Raw genomic sequence first — 23,344 nt, 5'->3', positions numbered from 1 at the left:
CATTTTTTGCTCTTAACGAAGAATCTAGACTGTTTTACGTTCATATCTATAGAAATTGCACGCTTTAAGCATTTATTTACATGAATTTTCAACTTAAAAAGCTCTCTGATTTGTGACGGCCGCCATGTTGGATTACACAATACTGTTACTGGCTTGAAATATTTACAAAAAATGAACGATAACTGCCCATTTTTTGCTTTTAACCAATAATCTAGACTTTTTTATGTTCATATCTATAGAAACGGAGCAATTTAAGCATTTAATTACCATATTTTTTAGTTTTTTTTCATAGTTTGGCTGGGGGTGCGACTTATACTTTGGAGCAACTTATGTGTGACATTATTAACACATGATTATATCATTTCACATGTTATTTTGGTGTTTTGGAGTGACACTGATGGTTTGGTAAACTTGTTAGCATGTTCTTTATGCTATAGTTATCTGAATAACTCTTAATAGTTATGTTACGTTAACATACCGGCCACGTTCGCATTTCGTTGTTCATGGATCATGTAACATTATCATACTGTACACTTATTCAGCATGTTGTTCTCTTTTGAATTTTTATTTCAAATTGGCTTTCAGGATTACATATCTGTTCTATGTGTTGGATTTTATCAAGTAAATTTCCCTCAAAAATGCGACTTATATATGGTTTTTTTTCCTCTTCATTGCGCATTTTTGGGCTGGTGCCACCTTTACTCTGGTGCGACTTATAATCCAAAAAATATGGTACAACATTTTTCAACTTAAAAAGCTCTCTGTTGTATGACAGCCGCCATGTTGGATTTTGTTAAAAAAGAAAAAAATGTAAATTGCTACTTTTTGGCAAAAACTTATATGATATGTTAAATATTGCTATTGAGCCTGAAAATATAGGTGATTATCTCTGCATTTGGTGATTTTTGTGCATTTAGCATAAAATCTGAGAATTTTATAGCCATTTTAAGTTTTGTAATACTTATACTACCGTTCAAAAGTTTGGGGTCACAGTGACCCCGAACTTTAGAACCGTAGTGTACATAAAAAATAATGAATCAGGATTTTATTATGGAACGACTTAGAATTTTTTTATGCCACTGCTCATGGAGACTCATATATGCCTAAGGGAGGGGCCTGTTTTGGTTTTAGGTCGCTAGTGGCTTTAGTTTTGAAAATATTCGGCCCCATTTCCCGTCAACTGATACCGAAGTCTATGACTGATCTCAAACTTGTATATATTTTAATAAATTCTTGAATTATGTGACCCCTTTGTGTAGTTTTGCCCTCTTATATGTCTCAAATATTTTTTCGCAACCTGTTTGCTCGCTTCGTACACACAAGAAAGTTGTAAAGGCTGGAAAAATGGAGGCGTTGCGAAGTGAGGCGGCAATCCCCTGGGAGCCACAATTAAGTCTTATGCACACAAAAGTCGGACAGCAGCAGTAAACGGACAGCAGGGTGGAGTTTATAACAAACGGGAGGAACAAGCACTGATTTAGCAACCATTAAAAAGTAGAATGAAAGCGAAGGCACCTGCCATTATTTTGATAGTGTTCCCTCACCTGCACTCTTCTTAACTTATATTGTGTATATTGATGTAAACATCACTTCCTCCACTTCAACTTGAGCCCCCAAAAGTATTTCAATCATCTCATCAACTGCACTGATTGAATGGCTCATCAGAACAACAACAAAACCAAACCGAAAAATCTATTATTCACAAAGTTGACTGTCTAGTGGTTTCCTGCAGGTTAAAAAAAGTTCCTCTTCACTGGAAATAGTTGCATAAGGCTCGTGGCGAATGTTCCCTGTTGCCACTTATCTTGTAGATTTTTCTTGCCTGCTTTTTGCTATTGAATCAAAAGTACTTTTTGTCACAGGCCTTATTGTAGTAATAAGGAGTGTCTTCATCTCTGTGAAACAGTGTTGTTTTCGTCAATGATGACGATAACAAAAATATTTCGTCGACGAACAATTTTTAATGACAATGACGTTACGATGACGAGCTGAAAATGTGCCTTGGGAGACGAAAACGAGAAAACGAGACTGATGCCAGTTATCGTCTGACGAGACGATAACGAAATGAAAATTCGCCATAGTTTCCGTCATAAGTTCACAATTAGTGATATTAGCAGTAGGGTTGTTCCGATCATGTTTTTTTGCTCCCGATCCGATCCCGATCGTTTTAGTTTGAGAATCTGCCGATCCCGATATTTCCCGATCCGATTGCTTTTTTTTGCTCCCGATTCAATTCCAATCATTCCAGATAATTTTTCCCGATCATATACATTTTAAATTTGATAACTCTACCTTAAGCCTAAACTAAAGACTCTGGATGAGTGTAACGTATTATGTCTGTAACGTTAAATACAATTAGAAAATGATTTATTTAATATATATATTAAAAAAAGGCATGTCCGATATTTTTTTGCCGATTCCGATACTTTGATAATGACGTGATCGGACCAATCGATCGGGACATCTCTAGTCTTAAACTGTCCACTGTAGTGACCATTGTCCTTGAAATGGCAAATTATCAAATACTGTACATTGGGTTTTTTTGTACTGGAAAAAAAAATATTTTATTTTGTAATTAAACCGTTTCTTGTCCAGGGGCAAAATGTCATCAGCCCAGTCCTGGCACTGGAACAGCCTTCGGGCGTGCCTGGCACATGCTGAATTCATCATCGGCCTAATGTACGTGAAAACTGGGATTGAGCCCCGTTAATTGTGCCTGGGAACAGATGGCTGAAAAAAGTTGATTCTATTAGTTTACCTTGCTATTTAATGCTTCCTCGAACAGTGTTTCCCAATCTTTTTTGAGCCAAGGTGCCCATTTACATGAGAAAAATCCCATCAAACCGTGAGCATTTCTTATAAGTTGTTGGTGTGGCTCCACATTTCTCAATATAAAAATGCCACTGGACCGTTGACTATAATTCACTTGCCCTCACAATGTGCTAACACCATCTGTTGCATTTGGCTTTGAGGAGGAAATGGGTTGAAGTGAGTCTGGCGCACAGTCACATGTCTACAATCTCCAGTGACCTTGTGTCCTTTCGTCAGCGGCCCTGTATTTACTTGGCCTAAAACTACATGCTCACTTTAGCGAGTGAGGCCAGCTGCGGTACTACTCAGAATAACGGTCCCATTCCCGTCTTTGATATAATCTCAATCTGTGAGATTTAGCAGGATTAGGTTTTGTATTATCGTGCACTCTGACAGCTCGGTGCGAAGCAGCTCTTTCGGCAGACAATCCGATTGATCAATTGCTGAAAAAAAAATATAAAGGGAATAAACATTAATGCATAACAACAACTAATCCTGTGAGTACATAACCAGGAATGAGGGATTTAAACACTTTCAAATAAGCGGTGGGATATTGTGGCTGGTAAAAGAACTAAATTAAATTAAACTCATTTCATTTCCTACTGTTCTTTGTTTTCATGTCTTCATTCTCATTTTATTGTTGCATCCTAGAATCACATACTACATACAAGTGCGAGTCAACCTTCCACCGAGCAAACTGATTTCTCCTCGCATTAGATAAACAGCTAGCAATTGAAAGAAATGGAATAGAGCCTGTAAATTTAGGGCAAACCAGTCCAAAACCTGGTCTAAAACGCCACTTTGCCTAGATTTAGTCAGTTTACAATATAGGGCTCTGCATTTCTTAACCTTCACCGACCCGCTGAGGCTTACTCACTGAACCTCTGGGGTTCGATCAAACCCCAGTTAAGAACCACTGGTCTAATGTGGTCACGTAATAGGTTATAGTACAGTACAATAATGACTAGAGTTGTCCGATAATTACTTTTTAACCGATATCCCAACATTGTCCAACTCCGAAAATCTAATACTGTCATGGACTTAACGTATTATAGCTAATTGTATTGTGATGCCCTACTGGATGCTTTAATAATGATAATGCTCACATAACAAATCCCAAGCATCTTAATTTGGTGACATCTACTGGTAGTGGTGTCAACAATAATCGATGCGGCGATGCATCCTGATGCGGGGCATGGACGATTCGATTCGATGCGGGCAACAAGCCGAATCGATTCAGCGCATTTTAAAATATATAAGTATGTTCAAAAATCTTTCCTGCGCAATTCCGGTGATGCGACGGATTTGGTTTCCCCGTTTGTATTATTATTCTCATGTTTCAATTTTTGCACACTGCATAACTCTGGTCAAGTTTCCCACCAACCTCGTAGAAGCCAAAATGTCTCCAGATGTCTGCTTTCAAGGTACATCAATAATCTTTCTCACTCCCTCTTTCTCCGCTGCAGCCATTGTTATGTTATGTCCTATCTCTTAGATGTTAGGTCTTAGATCTTGATCCAAAATGTTAAGCATTCACGTTCGGGTCGGGTCGGGCTGCCGCGCCGGACAATTAAATTATTTTTTAAAAAAGGGATAAAACCTAGAGCAGGCTCTCTGTATTGTGCATTTGCTTGTGCACACACATGAACGCAGTGGCGCCACCCGCGTTTTCTTCTTCTCCTCCGCTGTGGCGCTTGCGATTCGTTACAAAAGACACTTTTATTTATGCACACAAAGGCAACACAAATGTGATCCTTTTGAATCTTCTCCTCTGTGTGTCTGCAAAATCGCATGTTTTTTTTATTTTATTTTTTTTATTAAACTTTCCCAGCGTTATTTCATTGTGTAAATGCTTTTATAATGATCATAAAAATATGTAGACTATTTAAACATTAAGAAAACTTGCGTTTTTTCTGCCAACTCGAAGAAATGAAAATAAATTGCTGCTGCTGCTGCGTTTTTTTTTTCCGCGTCACTCCAAGCCGGCTCGGGCTTCAATACCAGCTGGCCATGTCGGGTCGGGCTGGATTTTTTTGGCCCGATCTAACCTCTATCTCTCTGCTCTCTCGATTGCAAAAAACTGATATTTCCTCATGTTGAAACAGATTGTTATGGCTGCTAAAATGCTGCTGCACTTCATTTTAATTCATTATTTTTTATTGTTATGTGGTAGTTACTGATTGCACATATATAGTGGGCTAGGCCTACATTTTACTTTTGTTCTACATTGCAATTTAGTTGATGTTTTGTTTGCAACTGAACTGATCCCTGGATTGATATTGCGATAAAGATGCTGCTGCGCTACAATATTTTCTTTGTCGTTTTCTTTAATATTTACTTGAATATTTTTATTGATGGGTTGTTGTGACTAAAATACAGTGACTTTTATTACTGATTTTGCACAGGAGTTCAGATGTTGCACTGTGTGAAAGGCTGCTACTGTGTGTTTAAAAAAAAAAAAAAAAAAAAAAAAAAAAAGAGAAAGCCCTGGTCTCATTCAAAGCACCAATTAAATGCTGTGATCTTTTTTTTTTTAAATATATATATCTGAAAATATTTTCATTTGACTTCAACCAGGAGTGACACAAGAGCCAATAAAAAGTTGTTTAATGTCTGACCACTTGTGTTGCCTCATGATTCCCGAAAAATATGCTTTGCTTCAGAATTTTAATGCATCCCAGGCTTTAAGGCATCGCGATGCATTGCCGAATCGAACCGAATCGAATCGTGACCCTCTGAATCGAATCGAATCGTGGCCCTCCGAATAGTAATCGAATCGAATCGTGAGGGCAGTGCCGATGCACACCTCTATCTACTGGTCAGTAAGCATAACTGCTGTGCTAAGCTGCGACCAGCCCATGGACAAAGGCAGAAGGCTCCTACATTTATTTTGAAGGCTACATGCATATCGGCCCAAAACCAATAATGAAAAAGCGATGTTAATATTAGTGCTGGAACGATTAATCAATTAACTCGAGTAATTCGATTAGAGAAAAGATTGGAATTAAATTTTGCTGCTTCGAGTATTTGTTTAAATTAAGTGCCGTTGTAATGTTTTGTTTTTAAACTGTTTGCATTTAGTTTTAATGATTTCGGTGGATACACTGCCCTCTAGTGGCAACAGTGAATATGACATAACTCATTTAACATGGTGAGTCCAGCTGCTCCCTATTAAGACCAACATAAGCTAAGTTTATGTTTGAGCTAATGTTTTTTTAATGCATTCGTAATTTAGTTTATAGGTATATTTAGCCGTTTTCGTGGGAGTATGTGTTTGAGCCATTTGTTAAGAGTATTGTAAGAAAAAAAGTTTTATAGCATTTAAGCTAGCGGACTTTTGCTATGTAAATTAGCCAATTGTTCTTTTGTTGTAATTAGATTCTCATTTATTTACAGTATTTTTTTTATACCGTTTGAGGCTGAGCTCAGGTATTTTCATTTTTAACGTTCCTTATCCGATCAATCAATTATTCGAACTAACAAGTTAATCGATTAATCAACTACTAAAATAATCGATAGCTGCAGCCCTAGTTGATATTATCCGATATCATTTTAAAATGCTTTTATCGATCAATATTATTGGGTACCCGAAAATATCGTACAGCTCTAATACTAACAGTTCATTTAGATGACTTTGTAATGAGAGAAAAAAAAAAACCATTGTTTAAAAAAATCAGATATTGTAAGCTGTTACTCGCAATGTTACTCATTACTTGGCTATTCTTTTAACCGAATAAACATTTTTGGCAAACCTCTACATATTTTCTTGAAAATAAAGCTGTTGTGAAGTTCACACTTTTTTGCCAATTCTGTTTAGTTGATGGTTGTGAGCGTTTCCTCGCGTAAAATGGGTGCCTTATTGCTTTAGCTCAATAAAGCTTGGGAAACACAGTTTTAACATAATAATATGGTACCTATCAGTCATTGGCTGTCATTGTTAGAGTTTTAGGAAATGAAGTGTGTCAAAAATTTTCATTACAAAGACATAATTAAGTGCATATGTGTGTGTGAGAGAGAGAAAGAGATGGCACTTGTTTATCAATGCAGAACAGATTGAGTGACTGATCTATTCAGAGCAAGTTTATGGAGGGAGCCACCATGTGATGACCATAAACCTGAAGCCTGAATAGGCTTGTTGCAGATGGTGTGTGCGTGCGTGTGAGCCAGAGAGAGGGAGAATCACCAAACCAGGCAGACATGTCAAGCCCTCAGACATACACATGTTCAGTGAAATCATGTGTCCAAGCAATAATATGCCTAAAGACCATTTCATTGAGAATGTTGTGATACAAAAGTGCACATTCATCACGATGACTTATATTAAATTCCTGCAGACAATCATTAAACGGTAACACAAATGTGCCCACTTAAATGTCTTATCCAGATGTCTGAAAGAGATTCATGTCCTGCCAGACAAGCACGGGGCCGTCATAGTTCAATTCTCATGTTTCATATGTAGTGTGTGAACATGAAGGGTAAACACTCACCTGCATCAGAGTCTGAAGATGTATGGGACCAATTGAAGGAGCAAAAGGAGAGAAAAACAAAAACATGACGTTATTTTTTTTTTTGTTTAAACACATAAATTAGAATTTCAAAGCACCCTTGCAACAATGGAACCCCTAAAAGGGTAAAAGATGAATAAATAAAAACAACATTTTGAAATGAATACCCTTTGATGAATAACAAATTGTGTAATATGGCCCTTAAATTGTAAAATAATTAAGGGTGTCAAACGATTAAAATTTTTAATCGAGTTAATTACAGCTCAAAAATTCATTAATCGTAATTAATCTCAATTAATCGCAATTCAAACCATCTATAAAATATGCCAGATTTTTCTGTAAATTATTGTTGGAATGGAAAGATAAGACCGAGATGGATATATACATTTAACATACTCTACATAAGTACTGTATTTCTTTATTATAACAATAAATCAACAAGATGGCATTACCATTATTAACATTCTGTTAAAGCGATCCATGGATACAAAGACTTGTAGGTCTTAAAAGATGAATAAAAATAATAAATAAAATATATAAATATATAAATAAATAAAATATATTAATATTTATACAAATATAGAAAATAAATAAAAGATAATAACTAGTACAAGTTATAGAAATTTTATATTAAAACCCCTCTTCATGTTTTCGTTTTAATAAAATTTGTAAAATTTTCAATCAAAACATAAACTAGTAGCCCGCCATTGTTGATGTCAATAATTACTTACACAATGCTCATGGATGCTGAAGCCTATAAAATCAGTCGCACCCAAGCGCCAGCAGAGGGCGGCAAAACTCCGAAAAACACAACAAGTACACCTTTCACTTTGCTGTCCTTTTAATATGTTTGAGTTGCGTTAATTGCGTCAAATATTTTAACGGGATTAATTAAAAAAATTAATTACCGCTCGTTAACGCGTTTAGCCCTAAAAATAATGTCATACTTTTCCACAATACCTTTTTATTTCATAATGTTTTTTTACTACAATGGGATTCTACAAGATAAAAAGCATTTTTCACAAAGTCATGTTTTTTCATAAAGTGTCCACCATGGTCTATTTCAGGGGTGCCCAAGTCCGGTCCTCGAGGGCCCCTATCCAGCTTGTTTTCCATGTCTCCCTCCTCCAACACACCTGAATCAAATAATCAGGATCATTATCAAGGCTCCTGCAGAGCTTGCTGATGTGCTAATCATTTGATTCAGGTGTGTTCAAGGAGGGAGACATGGAAAACAGTTGGAAATGTTTATTTTATTATTATTATTATTATTATTATTAAAACCTTTGAATTTTGAACCTTTGAGTATTCGTTGACTAAAACGAGACGAAAACTGCTTGAGTAATTGTCGAATAAGACCAACCCATTTTGAAATGATTAAAATATGCCTGAGAATAATAAGTATTTTTGTCCGAAAGACTAAAACGAAAGATTAAAAGGGCTGCCAAAGACAACACTTATCGCATGTTGTTCTTTTTTGTACTGTATGAACATCAGAATAGACAAATCCCAAATAACTTGGAAAAATGAACAAGGCAGCCTTTGTTTGAGCTGAGGAGATGGCCAGAAACAGCCATGATCACCAAGTCTGGCAAGAAGCCTTTACTCTGCAGCTAATTTGATTACAGGGATGGGCTAAATCAAGCAGAAAAACAGAAAAGTTGTTGGCATCTACTAGTCCAACAGATGGACGATCTCTTTAGGGCATCGCCAAGCAAAGAATAGCTTTCATTTCGCATTGTGACCTATAAAGCATATCAAACTGCCTCGGTGTTTTTTCTTCTATTTGAAGAATTTATGACTAGTTGAAAAGCCAGTCGATCGCAGGGTGCGTAAAGACTAACAAAGAGGAAGTGTATGTAGACGATGCACTTAACCCAACCAAAACTGAACATCCGAAATGCTACTCTGCTATAAGCTAAGCTATTTCCATGCGTCTGTTGTGAATTGAAATGAGTTTATCACTAGTAGACGTCCAATCCGTTTGAACTGGAAGGGTGGCAGCGAAATTCGCTGCCATCCCTCCCACTTCAAACAGATTAGACGTCTATGGCAGTCAGTGGCAGCCAATCCCAGGCCATGAGTTACCGTATTGGCCCGAATATAAGACGGTGTTTTTTTTGCATTGAAATAAGAATGAAAGAGAGGGGGTCGCCTTATATTCGCGGTTTAGACGTCATACCCATTCACGACGCTAGATGGCGCCAGATATCATTGAAGCGATGTTCTCTCATGACAGATCTCAGCTACGCTCCCCATTCACGACACTAGATGGCGCCAGATATCATTGAAGCTATGTTCTGTCATGACTAGGGCTGCAGCTATCGAATATTTTAGTAATCGAGTAATTGACTAAAAATTCTATCGATTAATCGAGTAATCGGATAAAAATAATATTTTTTTAGGTGAAGAGCAATTATAAATATACAAGAGAAAACACCACATTTCATCTAATATTGAACCATTTTCAGTCAATCAATGTCTTATTAAAAAATATAGATAGACAGACAGACAGACAGACAGACAGACAGACATATAGATATAATTTCTTACCTAAAAATGCCATTACGCTTGATAACACACATCACTTAAAAGTTAGGATTTTTTCCCACGTGTTTCAATTGAATTTCTATTTGTGTCAAGCCATTTTTAAGTTCTAGTTAAGTTTTAAGTTAGTCTAAACTGTAAGTCCGGATAGGATTTTGAGTTTTTGCAGTGTTCAAAATAAATGTATAATACAGGCTGTATTGGAGCACATTAGGGACCAGTGCTAATTGGTGTTTTATCCAGCAATGACTACTAAGCTAAAATTGATAGTTAGCATTATTACGTTTTTGTTTTACACCCTAATCACTCCACAGTGCTATGTTATGTTAAAGCCTGTATGTAAGACACGTTAGCCACGCGTCGACAGTGGTCATAATTAATAGAAACCTAGCCCTCCGCAGGGATAACGTTACGTGAGCTACTGAGCTAGTGACAGTAACGTTAATCTTATTTATTAGCGCTTAGCGCTCTTTATTAGTGCTTAGCGCTCTACTGCTTTAAGATGGCGGCTGTTTACTAACGCCGCTGACTAGTTCAACATACATGTGATCTCTATGAGACGCATCAGACGCTACCTGCTACCAACGTAGCATCATGCGGGCTAGTTTTTAGCAACGTCGGCGTCGTTTGTAGTGGCTGTCGGCTGCAGTAAGTTTTTTTTTTTTTTTTTGCTTCTTCCTCTACGCACGTGACATCAGCGCGTTGTCCCGCATTAAAAGTAGTCCGAGCAAAACTTGATGATTAGAGCTGTCAAAACAAACGATTACTCGAGGTGAATAAAATTACTCGGATCAGTTTTCAAACTCGAGTTACTCGAGTTGCTCGAGTATTCGCTTCAGCTCTAGTCATGACAGATCTCAGCTACTCTCAAGTTTAACCAATTTGCATTATTTTATTGCAGTGTTTTTCCTTGTTCAGATTTGTTTCAAGACTACAGTTACAGTTAGACTTCACTTTGATGGTTAATGCAGTTATTGCAAGTTTGTTGTTTTATCACAATAGATTGGTTTATTTACATTTCAAAAACCAGAAGCCATTAATTTACGAATGTGAGTGCACTATAGTTTATATATTAAAGGCAAAATAACATGCTTTTTCTCTCAAAAATATTGTTATACTCATTTGTTTCGGATGTACTGTAATTATTTTCTGTATACAAATTTATTTGGTGTTCAAAAAGTCTTTTTTCTAACTTGAGTCTTGAAAAAGAGGGGGTCATCTTATAATCAGGGCTATCTTATATTCGGGCCAATACAGTAATTTGGGGCCATTTCACGTCATTTCCTATTGATTTTCAGTCACTTCCTTTTCCTTTTGGCGCATTTATGGGTCATTTCCTGTTGATTTTGGGGCATTTACAGGTCAATGGCTGACTTACTGGCTGCCATTTTGACAAGATTGGACGTCGAGGACCGCCAATGGCACTCAAACCAGAGCATTCACAGCCGGTCTTTGTTAGGCATTTGCTTCCTTACCGGTTATTTCCTATTGATTTTGAGTAACTTCCTATTCATTTGGGGACATTTTTGAGTCATTTCTTTTTCAGTAACCCAAAATGAAGAGGACCTGTAACTGCCCAAAATCAGGATGAAGTGACCTCAAATTCTCACAAAAGACTTCAGAGCCACTGACAACGCTAGACATCCATATAATTATGACTGGATTGGATGTCTAGCGCCGTCAATGGCAGCCAGTGAACTAGCATAGACTATTCTAATGGACGTTTTTGGTAGCAACCTGTTGGTCCATTTTCTTTTTAAACAGTGACACATTGTTAAAACGATATGTCGATTCTTGGTGGGAATATATCGATAACCTTTTGGGGTACAAGGTATCGCAATATAATACCTTTTCAATATACAGTGGTATGAAAACGTATCTGAACCTTTTGGAATTTTTCAAATTTCTGCATAAAATCATCATCAAATGTGATCTGATTTTTGTCAAAATCACACAGCTGAAAATACAGTGTCTGCTTTAACTAAACTAAAACCACCCAAACATTTATAGGTTTTCATATTTTAATGAGGATAGTATGCAAACAATGACAGAAGGGGGAAAAATAAGTAAGTTAACCATCACATTGAATATTTTGTGGCCCCCTTTGGCAGCAATAACTTCAACCGGACGCTTCCTGTAGCTGAAGATCAGTCTGACACATCGATCAAGACTAATCTTGGCCCATTTTTCTTTACAAAATTGCTGTATTTCAGTCAAATTCCTGGGATGTCTGGCATGAATCGCTGTCTTTCGGTCATGCCACAGCATCTCAATGGGGTTCAAGTCTGGACTTTGACTTGGCCACTCCAGAACGTGTATTTTGTTTTTCTGAAACCATTCTGAAGTTGATTGACTTCTGTGTTTTGGATCATTGTCTTGTTGCAGCATTCATCCTCATTTTAGCTTCAGTTGTCTGACAGACGGCCTCAGGTTTTCCTGCAAAACATCCTGATAAACTTTTGAATTAATTCTTCCATTAATGATTGCAAGTTGTCCAGGCCCTGAGGCAGCAAACAGCCCAAAATCATGATGCTCCCTCCACCAGGCTTCAAGGTGGGGATGAGGTGTTGATGTTGGTGAGCTGCTCCATTTTTCCTCCACACATGATGTTGTGTGTTACTCCCAAACAGTTCACTTTGGTTTCATCAGTCCACAAAATATTTTGCCAAAACCTCTGGGGCGTGTCCAAGTGCCTTTTTGCGAACATGAAATGAGCAACAATGTTTTTTTAAGACAGCAGTGGCTTCCTCCGTGGAGTCCTCCAATGAACACCATTCTTGGCCGTAGTCTTACAAAAAGCTCATGTGTGTAGATATATTGGACCTGCCAGCGATTTCTGTAAGACTTTGGCAAACACTCTAGGGTTCTTTTTTTTTTTTTTTTTTTAAACATATCTGAGTATTCTGCGCTGAACTCTTGGCGTCATCTTTGGTGGACGGCCACTGCTTGAGAGAGAAGCAACAGTGCCTAACTATCTCCATTTGTAGACAACTTCTCTGACTGTCAACTGATGAACATCCAGACATTTAGAGATAGTTTTGTATCCTTTCCCAGCTTTATACAAATCAACAATCCTTGATCGCAGGTCTTCAGACAGCTCTTTTGACCGAGCCATGATGCTCATCAGACAATGCATCTCATCAAGACAATTCTTACCATGTGTGTGTTTTATAGTGGGCAGGGTACTTAAACCACTCATCAGTGATTGGGCACACACCTGACTTAAATTGTTTGGTAAAAACTGGTTTCAATTGCTCTTTAAGTCTCCTTAGGCAGAGGGTTAACTTACCTATTTTCCCCCTTCTGTCATTGTTTGCATGCAATCCTCATTAAAAGACGACGCCATATAAATGTTTGAGTTGTTTTAGCTAAAGCAGACACTGTTTTTTTCATCTGTGTGATTTTGACAAAGATCAGATTACATTTGATTGTGATTTTATGCAGTAATGTGAGAAATTCCAAAAGGTTCAGATATTTTCATACAACTGTACTATCACAGCCCTAATGAGCAGTATGTCCTCTATATAGGCCTACAGTATTGTTGTTAACAATAGTGATTCTCAGTTAATTCTGAAATCAAATCTGTAAAATAATGAGAGAGAAAAATACCACGCTCACAAGCTGACTTTTCAAAAAATTCCAAATGTAACAGGAAAACACAACATGGAGTGATACTATTGTGCCCTCCAACACCACCTAACCCCAATTTTGATAAATCGTGTTCATAGTAAGTAAGAGGTAGAATAAAAAGTTCTCTCACTCTTTGCTGGATGAGGGCATGTTTGTGCTCCAACTCCCTCTTCTCCACTGCAGAGTCAATTACAAGCTGATCCAGCTGCACAAAGCAGAGCAGAGCAAATGAGACAGGGATATGGAAATGGAAGCCAAATTAAGGTGACATTTAAAGATCAGCATTGCTCTAACAAAAATAAAACCTTAGTCAAAGGAGTTCTGTTTATTTGATGTGTGTGTGTGAGCCATTTTTGGTCTTCTTTTTTGGTCCTCACCTGGGCAGCCAGCTTTTTCATATAGGGATCAATCTCATCCAGAATGTTGAAGCCTTGTTGGAAAAAAGTGTACTGGGCACGCATGAAGGACAGCATCTGTAGAGGTTGATGAACATTCACTTGTCATTACGGAAACATTCACGTTAAATGTTAAACTATAAATAACAGAGGTTACTCACCGCGTCTAGGATTTCAAACTTCTTCCTTGCCTGAAGTACATTAATCTACCAGGGAAAGGAGAAAGTGAACTTTGATTAGTGTGAATCTTTTAATTGAATAGTTTTAGATGTTAAACTGTCAAAAATTGTGTCAAGTGGCTTCAGGGCTTTACAGTCCCTGACAAAAGTCTTGTCGCTTATCCATTTTGTAGAAACAATTGCTAATAACTTGACTTTTAATTATTCAATTGGTTTCAGAAATGGCTTATATGAAAGCTAAGACCCTCTCAAATTATGTTGTATGTACAAAAATATATTTGTTTCACTGATAAAAGAATTAGCATTTAATGACATAAAGGTCAAATTATGGCAAGACAAAAGTTTTGTCGCCTACAGAAAGTCGTGTGAAAATTGAACAAAAAATGTACTTCAAATACAAAAATATGTTACATACCATAAGCAAATTAGGTAGTGGTGCTGTAAGATCCAAATTTAATATTTTGTATGACTTCCATGGGCTTGAAGGACTGCATCCATGTGATTCGGCAAGGATTCATACAATTTATTGATGAAGTCATCCATGATTTTGCCACCACCAAACTTCACCGTTTTCTGCAATATTTGCGGTGACTGTGGTATAATTCAATGGAAGATTCATCTGAAAAATCCACCTTTTGCCACTTTTCCAGCATAGATCCTTTTGACAAATGCCACATGGTTATTTATTGTCTGCACCCTGAGAGATCTGCATGGAAATGTCACCAAATCTTTGCTTCCTCTTACATTCCTAACCATAAAAAGGGACACATTCTGCAGTAGGATGGTGCTCCATCGCATACTTAAATCTCTACCTCAAAGTTCCTCAAGGCAAAGAAGATCAAGATCCTCCAGGACTGGCCAGCCCAGTCACCAGACATGAACATCATTGAGCATGTCTGGGGTAGGATGAAAGAGGAAGCATGGAAGACGAAACCCAAGAATGTTGATGAACTCTGAGAGGCATGCAAGACTGCTTTCTTTGATGTTCCTGATGACTTCATCAATAAATTATATGAATCCTTGCCGAACCGCATGGATGCAGTCCTTCAAGTCATACAAAATATTAAATTTGGATTTCACAGCACCACTACTTAATTCGCTAATGTTATGTAACATATTTTTGTATGTGAAGTAAATTTTTTGTTCAATTTTTACACTACTTTCTGTAGGCGACAAAACTGTTTTCTTGCCAAAATTTGACCTTTATGTCTTCAATAAATGATCAATCTTTTTTCCGTGAAACAAATATATTTTTGTACATTCAACATGATTTGGGAGGGTCTTAGCTTTCATATGAGCCATTTCAGAAACCAATTGAATAATTAAAAGTCCGATTATTTGCAAATGTTTCTACAAAATGGGTAAGCAACACTACTTTTGTCAGGGACTGTATATTGAGTAGCTGTGGCGCATTAGCGCTTCCTAGTGGACGAGTGTGTGAGACCAACCTGAAGTACGTAGTCCAGGGCTAAGTGCCTGAAGGCTTTGCGGCTGAGGACGAGTGCTTGAGTGGCCTCCTCCGCCTCGTGGACCTTGTTCCTGGGCGCCTGAGCATTCTTCACCTGAGCCAGCTCCATGTCCTCTCGAACCCTATCAAACTGCTTCTTGGTGTCCTTGAACTTGCGCACGTCACTAGCGGAGAAGCACGACACACCGTCATTAGAGCTTCCCAATAAAACTTCAGTTAACAGAGATCGGGTAACTTGAACCAAAGATATTGAGCGCTCGTAATTGCATTATGAACGCTAAGTGTGTTTTGTGAGAGTTCCATTATCTCAAAGATGTTTGTTTTGTTTGTTTTTTTTCAAAAATCAAAACAATGGGATTTTCTGTTTTTTTCTTTTTTTTCACATTCTGTCTCTCATGGTTGAGGTTTACCCATGTTGACAATTACAGGCCTCTCTAATATTTTCAAGAGGGAGAACTTGCACAATTAGTGGTTGACTAAATACTTATTTGCCCCACTGTATGGCATGCAACAATTAGGCAGTACTTACTCTTTAATGAATGCATGGAGCTGCTGCTTGATTGATCTTTGAGCTTGGTCAAACAAAATCTGTGGAAAGACAAAAGGGTGAGATGGAAATATTTATGTGAATGAGCGAGGGGAATACCAAATACGTAAAGTACTGCCTTGGTGGCATCAGTCAAGTGTTATTCATTGGGTAGCACAAGCTGGAATTCCCCCTGTTTACCACAAGATGGCAATATAAACTTGTATCCTTACTGTAACAGCATGCATTATTTAAAGGGTGGAGACTTTAATAAGTGAACTTGTGTAATGAGTGCGTGTGTGTGGAGGGGGGGGGGGCGTGAGTGTGTGAGTAGTTCAGATTAGTAACAGATTTTTGTTGGTCACTAAATTGTGTTTCAGATAAAAGGGGATCTAAGTATCAAAAAAAGTAATATCTCTAAAAGTGTCAATCAAATCGGAACATTATAATTATTATACAGGCTGCACTGCACTTGTGTGAGATTTGATTGTTTTATAATGTGCCTGAAGAACTGATGTCTTCAAAGCAATACTATTGTCTCTTATTTTTGTGGAATTAAAAATTAAATTACCACCATAAATTTGGTGTTAAAGCAGTGCTTCTCAATTAGAATACAATAGAATAGAACGCCTTTATTGTCATTACACAAAGTGTCATGAGATTCAAAGCTGCCCCATAGAATTGCACACACACTTACACCTAGGATGGATTGAAAAATATGTACAATCTCCAGTATGCAATATATATACATATATATATGTACATATACATATATATGTACATATACATATATATATATATATATACAAGTATATATATTAGGGCTGTCAAAATTATCGCGTTAAAGGGCGTTAATTAATTCTTTTAATTAATCACGTTAAAATATTTGACGCAATTAACGTAGATGCCCCGCTCAGACAGATTTAAATGACAGTACAGTGAAACGCTCGCTTGTTGTGTTTTATGGAGTTTTGCCGCCCTCTGCTGGCGCTTGGGTGCGACTGATTTTATAGGCTTCAGCACCCATGAGCATTGTGTAAGTAATTATTGACATCAACAATGGCGGGCTACTAGTTTTATTTTTTGATTGAAAATTTGACAAATTTTATTCAAACGAAAACATGAAGAGGGGTTTTAATATAAAATTTCTATAACTTGTACTAACATTTTTCTTTTAAGAACTACAAGTCCCTCTATCCATGGACCGCTTTAACAGAATGTTAATAATGATAATGCCATCTTGTTAATTTATTGTTATAATAAACAAATACAGTCTTTATGTACCGTATGTTGAATGTATATATCCATCTTGTGTCTTATCTTTCCATTCCAACAATAATTTACAGAAAAATATGGCATATTTTATAGATGGTTTGAATTGCGGTTAATTGCGATTAGTTACGATTAATTAATTTTTAAGCTGTAATTAACTCGATTAAAAAATTTTAATCGTTTGACAGCCCTAATATATATAGTTGGCAATATTCGGCATGTTTTCGCTGAAGAAAATCATCAAAGTAATTGGGGTCTAATGCCTTTAAGTGACGTCCTAATTGATTTGGCTTCCTGCTGTCCACTGCAAACATTTTTAGACATAGTAAAGAGACTGGCCTTTCCTCATCTCCCACTGTAATGAAAGGTAATAAAAGTCAAAGCCAAAAGTGAAACGCTACATACTCTTAATCATATTTCCCCATCTCAGCTCTTCATATCTCCAGTGCTCTTTGCTGTGTGCTCTTGTTTGGTTCAAAAATACTGCGCGCAATATGAAAATGAGAGCGCCACTGCCACCCACTGAGTGGATGTGCAATTACACTTTATTCTAGTATGGCAAAAAAGTATGTTCCCCGAGGTCACATGCAGAGGTGGGTAGTAACGTGTTACATTTACTCAGTTACATTTACTTGAGTAACTTTTTGACAATTATGTACTTTTTAGAGTAGTTTTACCATGCAACACTTTGTACTTTTACTTGAGTGGATTTGTGAAGAAGAAACGCTACTCTTACTCTGATACTTTGGGCAAGACTAGAGTCGTTACATTTTTTCCTCTTGATTCTACACATTGACTTTTATTTTTGCCAGAGATGCCGACAAAGACACCAATGAGACATTGCAACAATTACCACATGACTCCAATATACCAATCAGAGGTAATAATGTTTTTTCTCCACCAGAGGACACTCGCTCTTTAGGCAGGTGATGTTTCTTTCTGGTCTGAATTCGATGATTTTTGTGTCTTTTTCTTTGGCCTAATATGGTCATGTAACAGGTTACAGTGCAGTATAATATTGACATTTTATATCGATGGAGTTGTGCTGCGATAAAAATTTTAACATTATTTTAAAAACAAATCAGACAATGTAAGCAGTTACTTACAATGTTACTCATTACTTGAGTATTCTTTTCAACAATTTTTTTACTTGTACTTGAGTAAATTTTTGGAAGAGTACTTTTACTTGAGTAATATTATTTAGAAGTAACGCTACTCTTACTTGAGTCAAATTTTTGGCTATTCTGCACCACCCCCGGCATCGCTTTGCGGCCCCACTTTTTGAGAAGTACTGTGCTAAAGTAACTTGGCGAAAAAAAATGTACTTAAACCAAAACTAACATGTAATTGTACAGGTGAATTTGGTGCCAAACTAACTTGAAAAATGTTTTATAGCTGTAAAAATGTTAACTTGCAGTTAGAGGAAATACACTTGTAGTTACAGCAAAACTCATTTATAATACATTAGTTGCAAAAAAGTAGTATTTGTAACTTGTAATCCCAAAATTTGGTGATGTTTATTTGTTCTGCTTTGTACAACCAAATGACTTTTGCATATTGTAGTTATGTTTTGTATAAACCATAATTTTTGGACTATAAACCGCTACTTTTTTCCCCTCATTTTCAATCCTGCGGCTTATAGTCCAATGCGGTTTATTTGTTGATTTATTTAGGTTAATTGGTAACACTTTATTTGACAGTGGCGTTGTAAGACTGCCATAAACGAACGCCCAAACGAAGCTTGTTGAAGCGATGAAGCTTTGCAGCCAATTGGTTAAAAGCTTCATGGTGGTTCATTTGGTCTTATGACGGTCTTATGATACCCTGTCAAATAAAGTGTTACCAGTTGATATCTTTTGATGTAAATATTAGGGCTGTCAAAATTACCGCGTTAACGGGCGGTAATTAAATTTTTTTAAATTAATCACGTTAAAATATTTGACGCAATTAACGCACATGCCCCGCTCAAACAGATTAAAATGACAGCTCAGTGTCATGCCCACTTGTTACTTGTGTTTTTTGTCTTCCTCTGCTGGCGTTTTGGTGCGACTGATTTTATGGGTTTAAGCACCGTGAGCATCGAGTATTTATTGACATTAACAATGGCGAGCTACTAGTTTATTTTTTGATTGAAAATTTTACACATTTTATTAAAACAAAAACATTAAGAGGGGTTTTAAGATAAAATTTCTATAACTTGTACTAACATTTCTCTTTTAAGAACTACAAGTCTTTCTATCCATGGATCGCTTTAACAGAATGTTAATGTTAATGCCATCTTGTTGATTTATTGTTATAATTAACAAATACAGTACTTATGTACAGTATGTTGAATGTATATATCCGTCTTGTGTCTTATCTTTCCATTCCAACAATAATTTACAGAAAAATATGGCATATTTTATAGATGGTTTGAATTGCGATTAATTATGATTAATTAATTTTTAAGCTGTAATTAACACGATTAAAATTTTTAATCATTTGACAGCCCTAGTAAATATACCATAATACAGTGAGGACAGCTGCGGCTTATAGTCCAGTGCAGCTTATCTATTAACAAATGCCGTTTCCTTGTCAAATTTGGTGGGTAAGTCAGGTGTGCCTTATGGTGCGAAAACAACGGTAACTACAAATGTATTCTGTACAATACCACATTATCTTTTGTACAACTACAAATTGCTTTTGGTACAATAACAAGTTGTAATTTTTATAACAAAGTTAATTTGACAAGAAATCTCTCTAAAAACTCCAGATCAATTTAGTCACAAGTATATTTTTTCCCCGACAAATTGTTTTTGCAGGAAATTTGTCTTCATAGAATATCACTAAAGTGCTGCAACGATTAATCGATTAACTGGAGTATTCGGTTAGAAAAAAAGATTCGAATTAAATTTGGCTGCTTCGAGTATTCGTTTAATGGCGTACCGCACGCAGGCTATTTTTAGACCGTGACGTCGCATCGTAAAGCCGAAGTGGGACATTATAGACCCGCCCTCGCATAGACTTAACGTAATTTGTGCTACTTTTGGGCGGTAATCTTTCAAAAACGAACATGCCGATCACACATTGCTTTTTGGAACTTGTAGAAACGACTATAGACATTACGACGCATGAAGGATGTTTTCTTCTTACGTTTCCGGAAACCAAAAACTCGGGAGGAAAAAATGTGAAGACCGAATCAACTTGCGCGGACTTTAACACCAGCTCGGTAAATCCATTCACATTTCATATGCAGTAAAAGTAAACATTATGTTGGGTTGGCATGGTCTTTCAGAGGACAAAGAGGTAGCCATTTTTATATTTTTAACTTATTCTTTCAGCGTAACGTTGTGCTGTACTGCTTCTGTCTGACAATGAATGACCTTAAAAGAATTACAATGGTATCTGACTGCCACTGCTAACTAAATTACCCCCAAGAACGGTAAGAGACGTAGGACAACCAGAGGATATATAAGAAAGACAGGGCTGATGGTAAAGGATAGCTTGTTGAAACAGGAGAATGTCATCGTCAGTCGCGTCGATAAAAAATCTAAAGCTATGCTTAGGTCGGTTGTTTTTTTCGTCTTTTTCAGCCGTCGACACTCAAGCCATCTCTTTAACTGAACATTTTTATGTTCTTCCACATCTTTGCCAGTGAATTTGGCACCAGGCACATCATTTTCGGAGAGAATTGGTAGGTTTAGCTCTGTAAACATCTCCTTCGTACACGATTTCCATTCATTTCCTATTAGGGACAAACGGTGGCTTGTCCCTACTTAGCAACAGTAGCTAATGTCATGAATATTAATGAGCGGAAGTGACGTGTTGCTTGCGGTATGCCATTAAAGTGGCGTTGTAATGGTTTGTTTTGAAAGTGTTTGCATTTAGTTTTATTGATTTGGGTGGATACACGGCCCTCTAGCCTACCTCATTTCACATGGCTGAATCCATCTGCTCCCTGTTAAGACCAACATAAGCTAAGTTTTTTTTTTAGCTCATGTTTTTTTAGTGCATTCGTAATTTAGTTTATTGGTAATTTAGCCATTTTTGGTGGGAATATGTGTCTCAACCATTCATTAAAAGCATTGTAAAAAAGTTAGCAAAAGTCTGCTAGCTTAAATGCTATAAAATGCTATGTAAGTTAGCCAACGGTTCTTTGTTATACATAGACCTTCTTTTTTTTTTTAAACATATATATACTGTCTGAGGCTCAGCTCAAGCATTTAAATTTTCTATGGTCCTTATCAGATTACTCGATTATTCGAACTAAATAGTTACCAACATTAACTGCAGTCACTATATTGGGAGTGGTGGGAACAGGGCATTCAAGGATAACTATTGAGATTAGCAACCCAGTTGACAAACTAAGCTTTGTAGGGGCAATTTTAAATGTTGGACAATACAACCTCTGTTTACACTGAATAACACCCAATTCTGCATGATGTCTCAGACTACCCAAGACTCACTTTTCCTGTTTTTCTTACGAAGGTCAGCAAACTGGTTATTACTCTTTTGTCTGGGAATTTAACAAGCTGAATTCAAGTTATAGGACAATTAGTGCTGAGCTGGGATTGCTTGGTACTTTCCATGGTGGTAAATTTGCCAGCCCACTCAGTGAAATCTGAAGCAGCTTCATCAGACTCATTTAGAAAGAACACTAGTAATCCAAAAGTTCCACCCAAACCTGCTTTGGATTATGGCGCCCTGCTGGGCGTGACCCCCACATATCTCGTGTTGCCTGCAAGCACTATTGTCACGTTCAAAGACCCTCCCTGTTTGCTATTGCGGACATAAGGCAGCAGTCCAAGAATATAGAACAGCTGCTGACAAGTAAATACCATATGTTTGAATACGCTACGAAATGATTAGAATTTATAAAGTTTGGAGCAAATCTGATCAGTTCCCAAATGATTGCACTAAAGGGCAATAAGGATCAGCCGCAAAGTCGGCCATCTGGATCGCACTAAGTCACTCTTCTTGCTGTCAAACGTGTCACCACAAAATATTCAAAAACTGTCTAAAAATAGAGGGGCGGCGAATATAACTTAAGAGAAAAAAATGTAAGATGTCTGTAATGACAAACATTGCGAATCACGCATTTACGAAGACATTTGTTGATTGGAAGACTGCCATTGCACACGTTATTTTTTACTAAAAACCTAAGACGGCTTGCCATAGAGCTGTCTATATTGATTGATGCTGCTCCAAATGTGATTTCAGGGTTACAGAAAAGTGAGAGTGAGGCCTGGAGATGGCACACAGAGATGACATTTAGATGCAGAGGACAGGCAGAGTAATTATGAGACAACCAACCCCATTAAATCCAATGTTACACCAAACAGAAAGAGCGATTAAATCAAACTGAGCTGATGGATCCTCTTGTGTTCAGCACACATTGAGTTGATTTGAAAAGCTTAGAGGGGTCAAACGGGATTGACTTCTAGAGAGAGAAAACGATTGCGTCGAAGGGAAGCCAGATATTGCAGGACAATGACAGTAGGACAAACATTATTTCATTGTTACTCCCACTTGCTAAAAAGTGGGGTTTTGAGTTTACGTATTTAGGAATTCCCTTCATTTGTATACTGTAAGGCGTGAAAAAAACAATTTACATACAGTAAGCGCTTTAACATGAATTTGATATCATTTTTTTAAATTTTAATTTGCTTATTTGTAAAAATGAAAAGTGTAAAACTGGACATCATAGAGGGAAGGGGTTCACTTCCATCCATCATCTACCGCTTAATCCGGGTTGAGTTGCTGGGGCTGCAGGGAAGCCCAAACTTCCCTCTCCCCAGCCACTTCAACCAGCACCCGGCGGGATCCCAAGGCGTTCCCAGGCCAGCCAAGGGACATAGTCCCTCCAGCATGTCCTGGGTCATCCCCGGGGCTACCTGCCGGTAGGACGTGCCCATCCACGGAGGCGTCCTGGGGATATCCTAACCAGATGCCCGCGCCACCTCAACTGGCTCCTCTCAACGTCGAGGAGTAACGACTCAACAGTCCATCCCGGACATAAGCGAAGTTAAAGG

General features: G+C 37.3%; 1 protein-coding gene across 1 annotated transcript in view; it reads right to left on the bottom strand.

Annotated features, from left to right (window-relative positions):
• Window positions 1–23,344, bottom strand: part of acap3b (ArfGAP with coiled-coil, ankyrin repeat and PH domains 3b) — a 163,585-nt gene that overhangs the window by 29,041 nt on the left and 111,200 nt on the right. Inside the window, exons 5-10 of the mRNA XM_057845912.1 lie at window positions 16,065–16,123; window positions 15,516–15,699; window positions 14,050–14,094; window positions 13,871–13,966; window positions 13,624–13,698; window positions 7,299–7,310 (exon numbers count right to left, since the gene is read on the bottom strand). Coding sequence (XP_057701895.1) covers window positions 7,299–7,310; window positions 13,624–13,698; window positions 13,871–13,966; window positions 14,050–14,094; window positions 15,516–15,699; window positions 16,065–16,123 — 471 coding nt within the window. The remainder of the gene's footprint in view (window positions 1–7,298; window positions 7,311–13,623; window positions 13,699–13,870; window positions 13,967–14,049; window positions 14,095–15,515; window positions 15,700–16,064; window positions 16,124–23,344) is intronic.

This window comes from Corythoichthys intestinalis, chromosome 9 (assembly GCF_030265065.1).
Source record: "Corythoichthys intestinalis isolate RoL2023-P3 chromosome 9, ASM3026506v1, whole genome shotgun sequence".
In the NCBI taxonomy this organism is placed as follows: domain Eukaryota; kingdom Metazoa; phylum Chordata; class Actinopteri; order Syngnathiformes; family Syngnathidae; genus Corythoichthys; species Corythoichthys intestinalis.
This window is presented reverse-complemented; position numbering and strand designations above follow the sequence as displayed.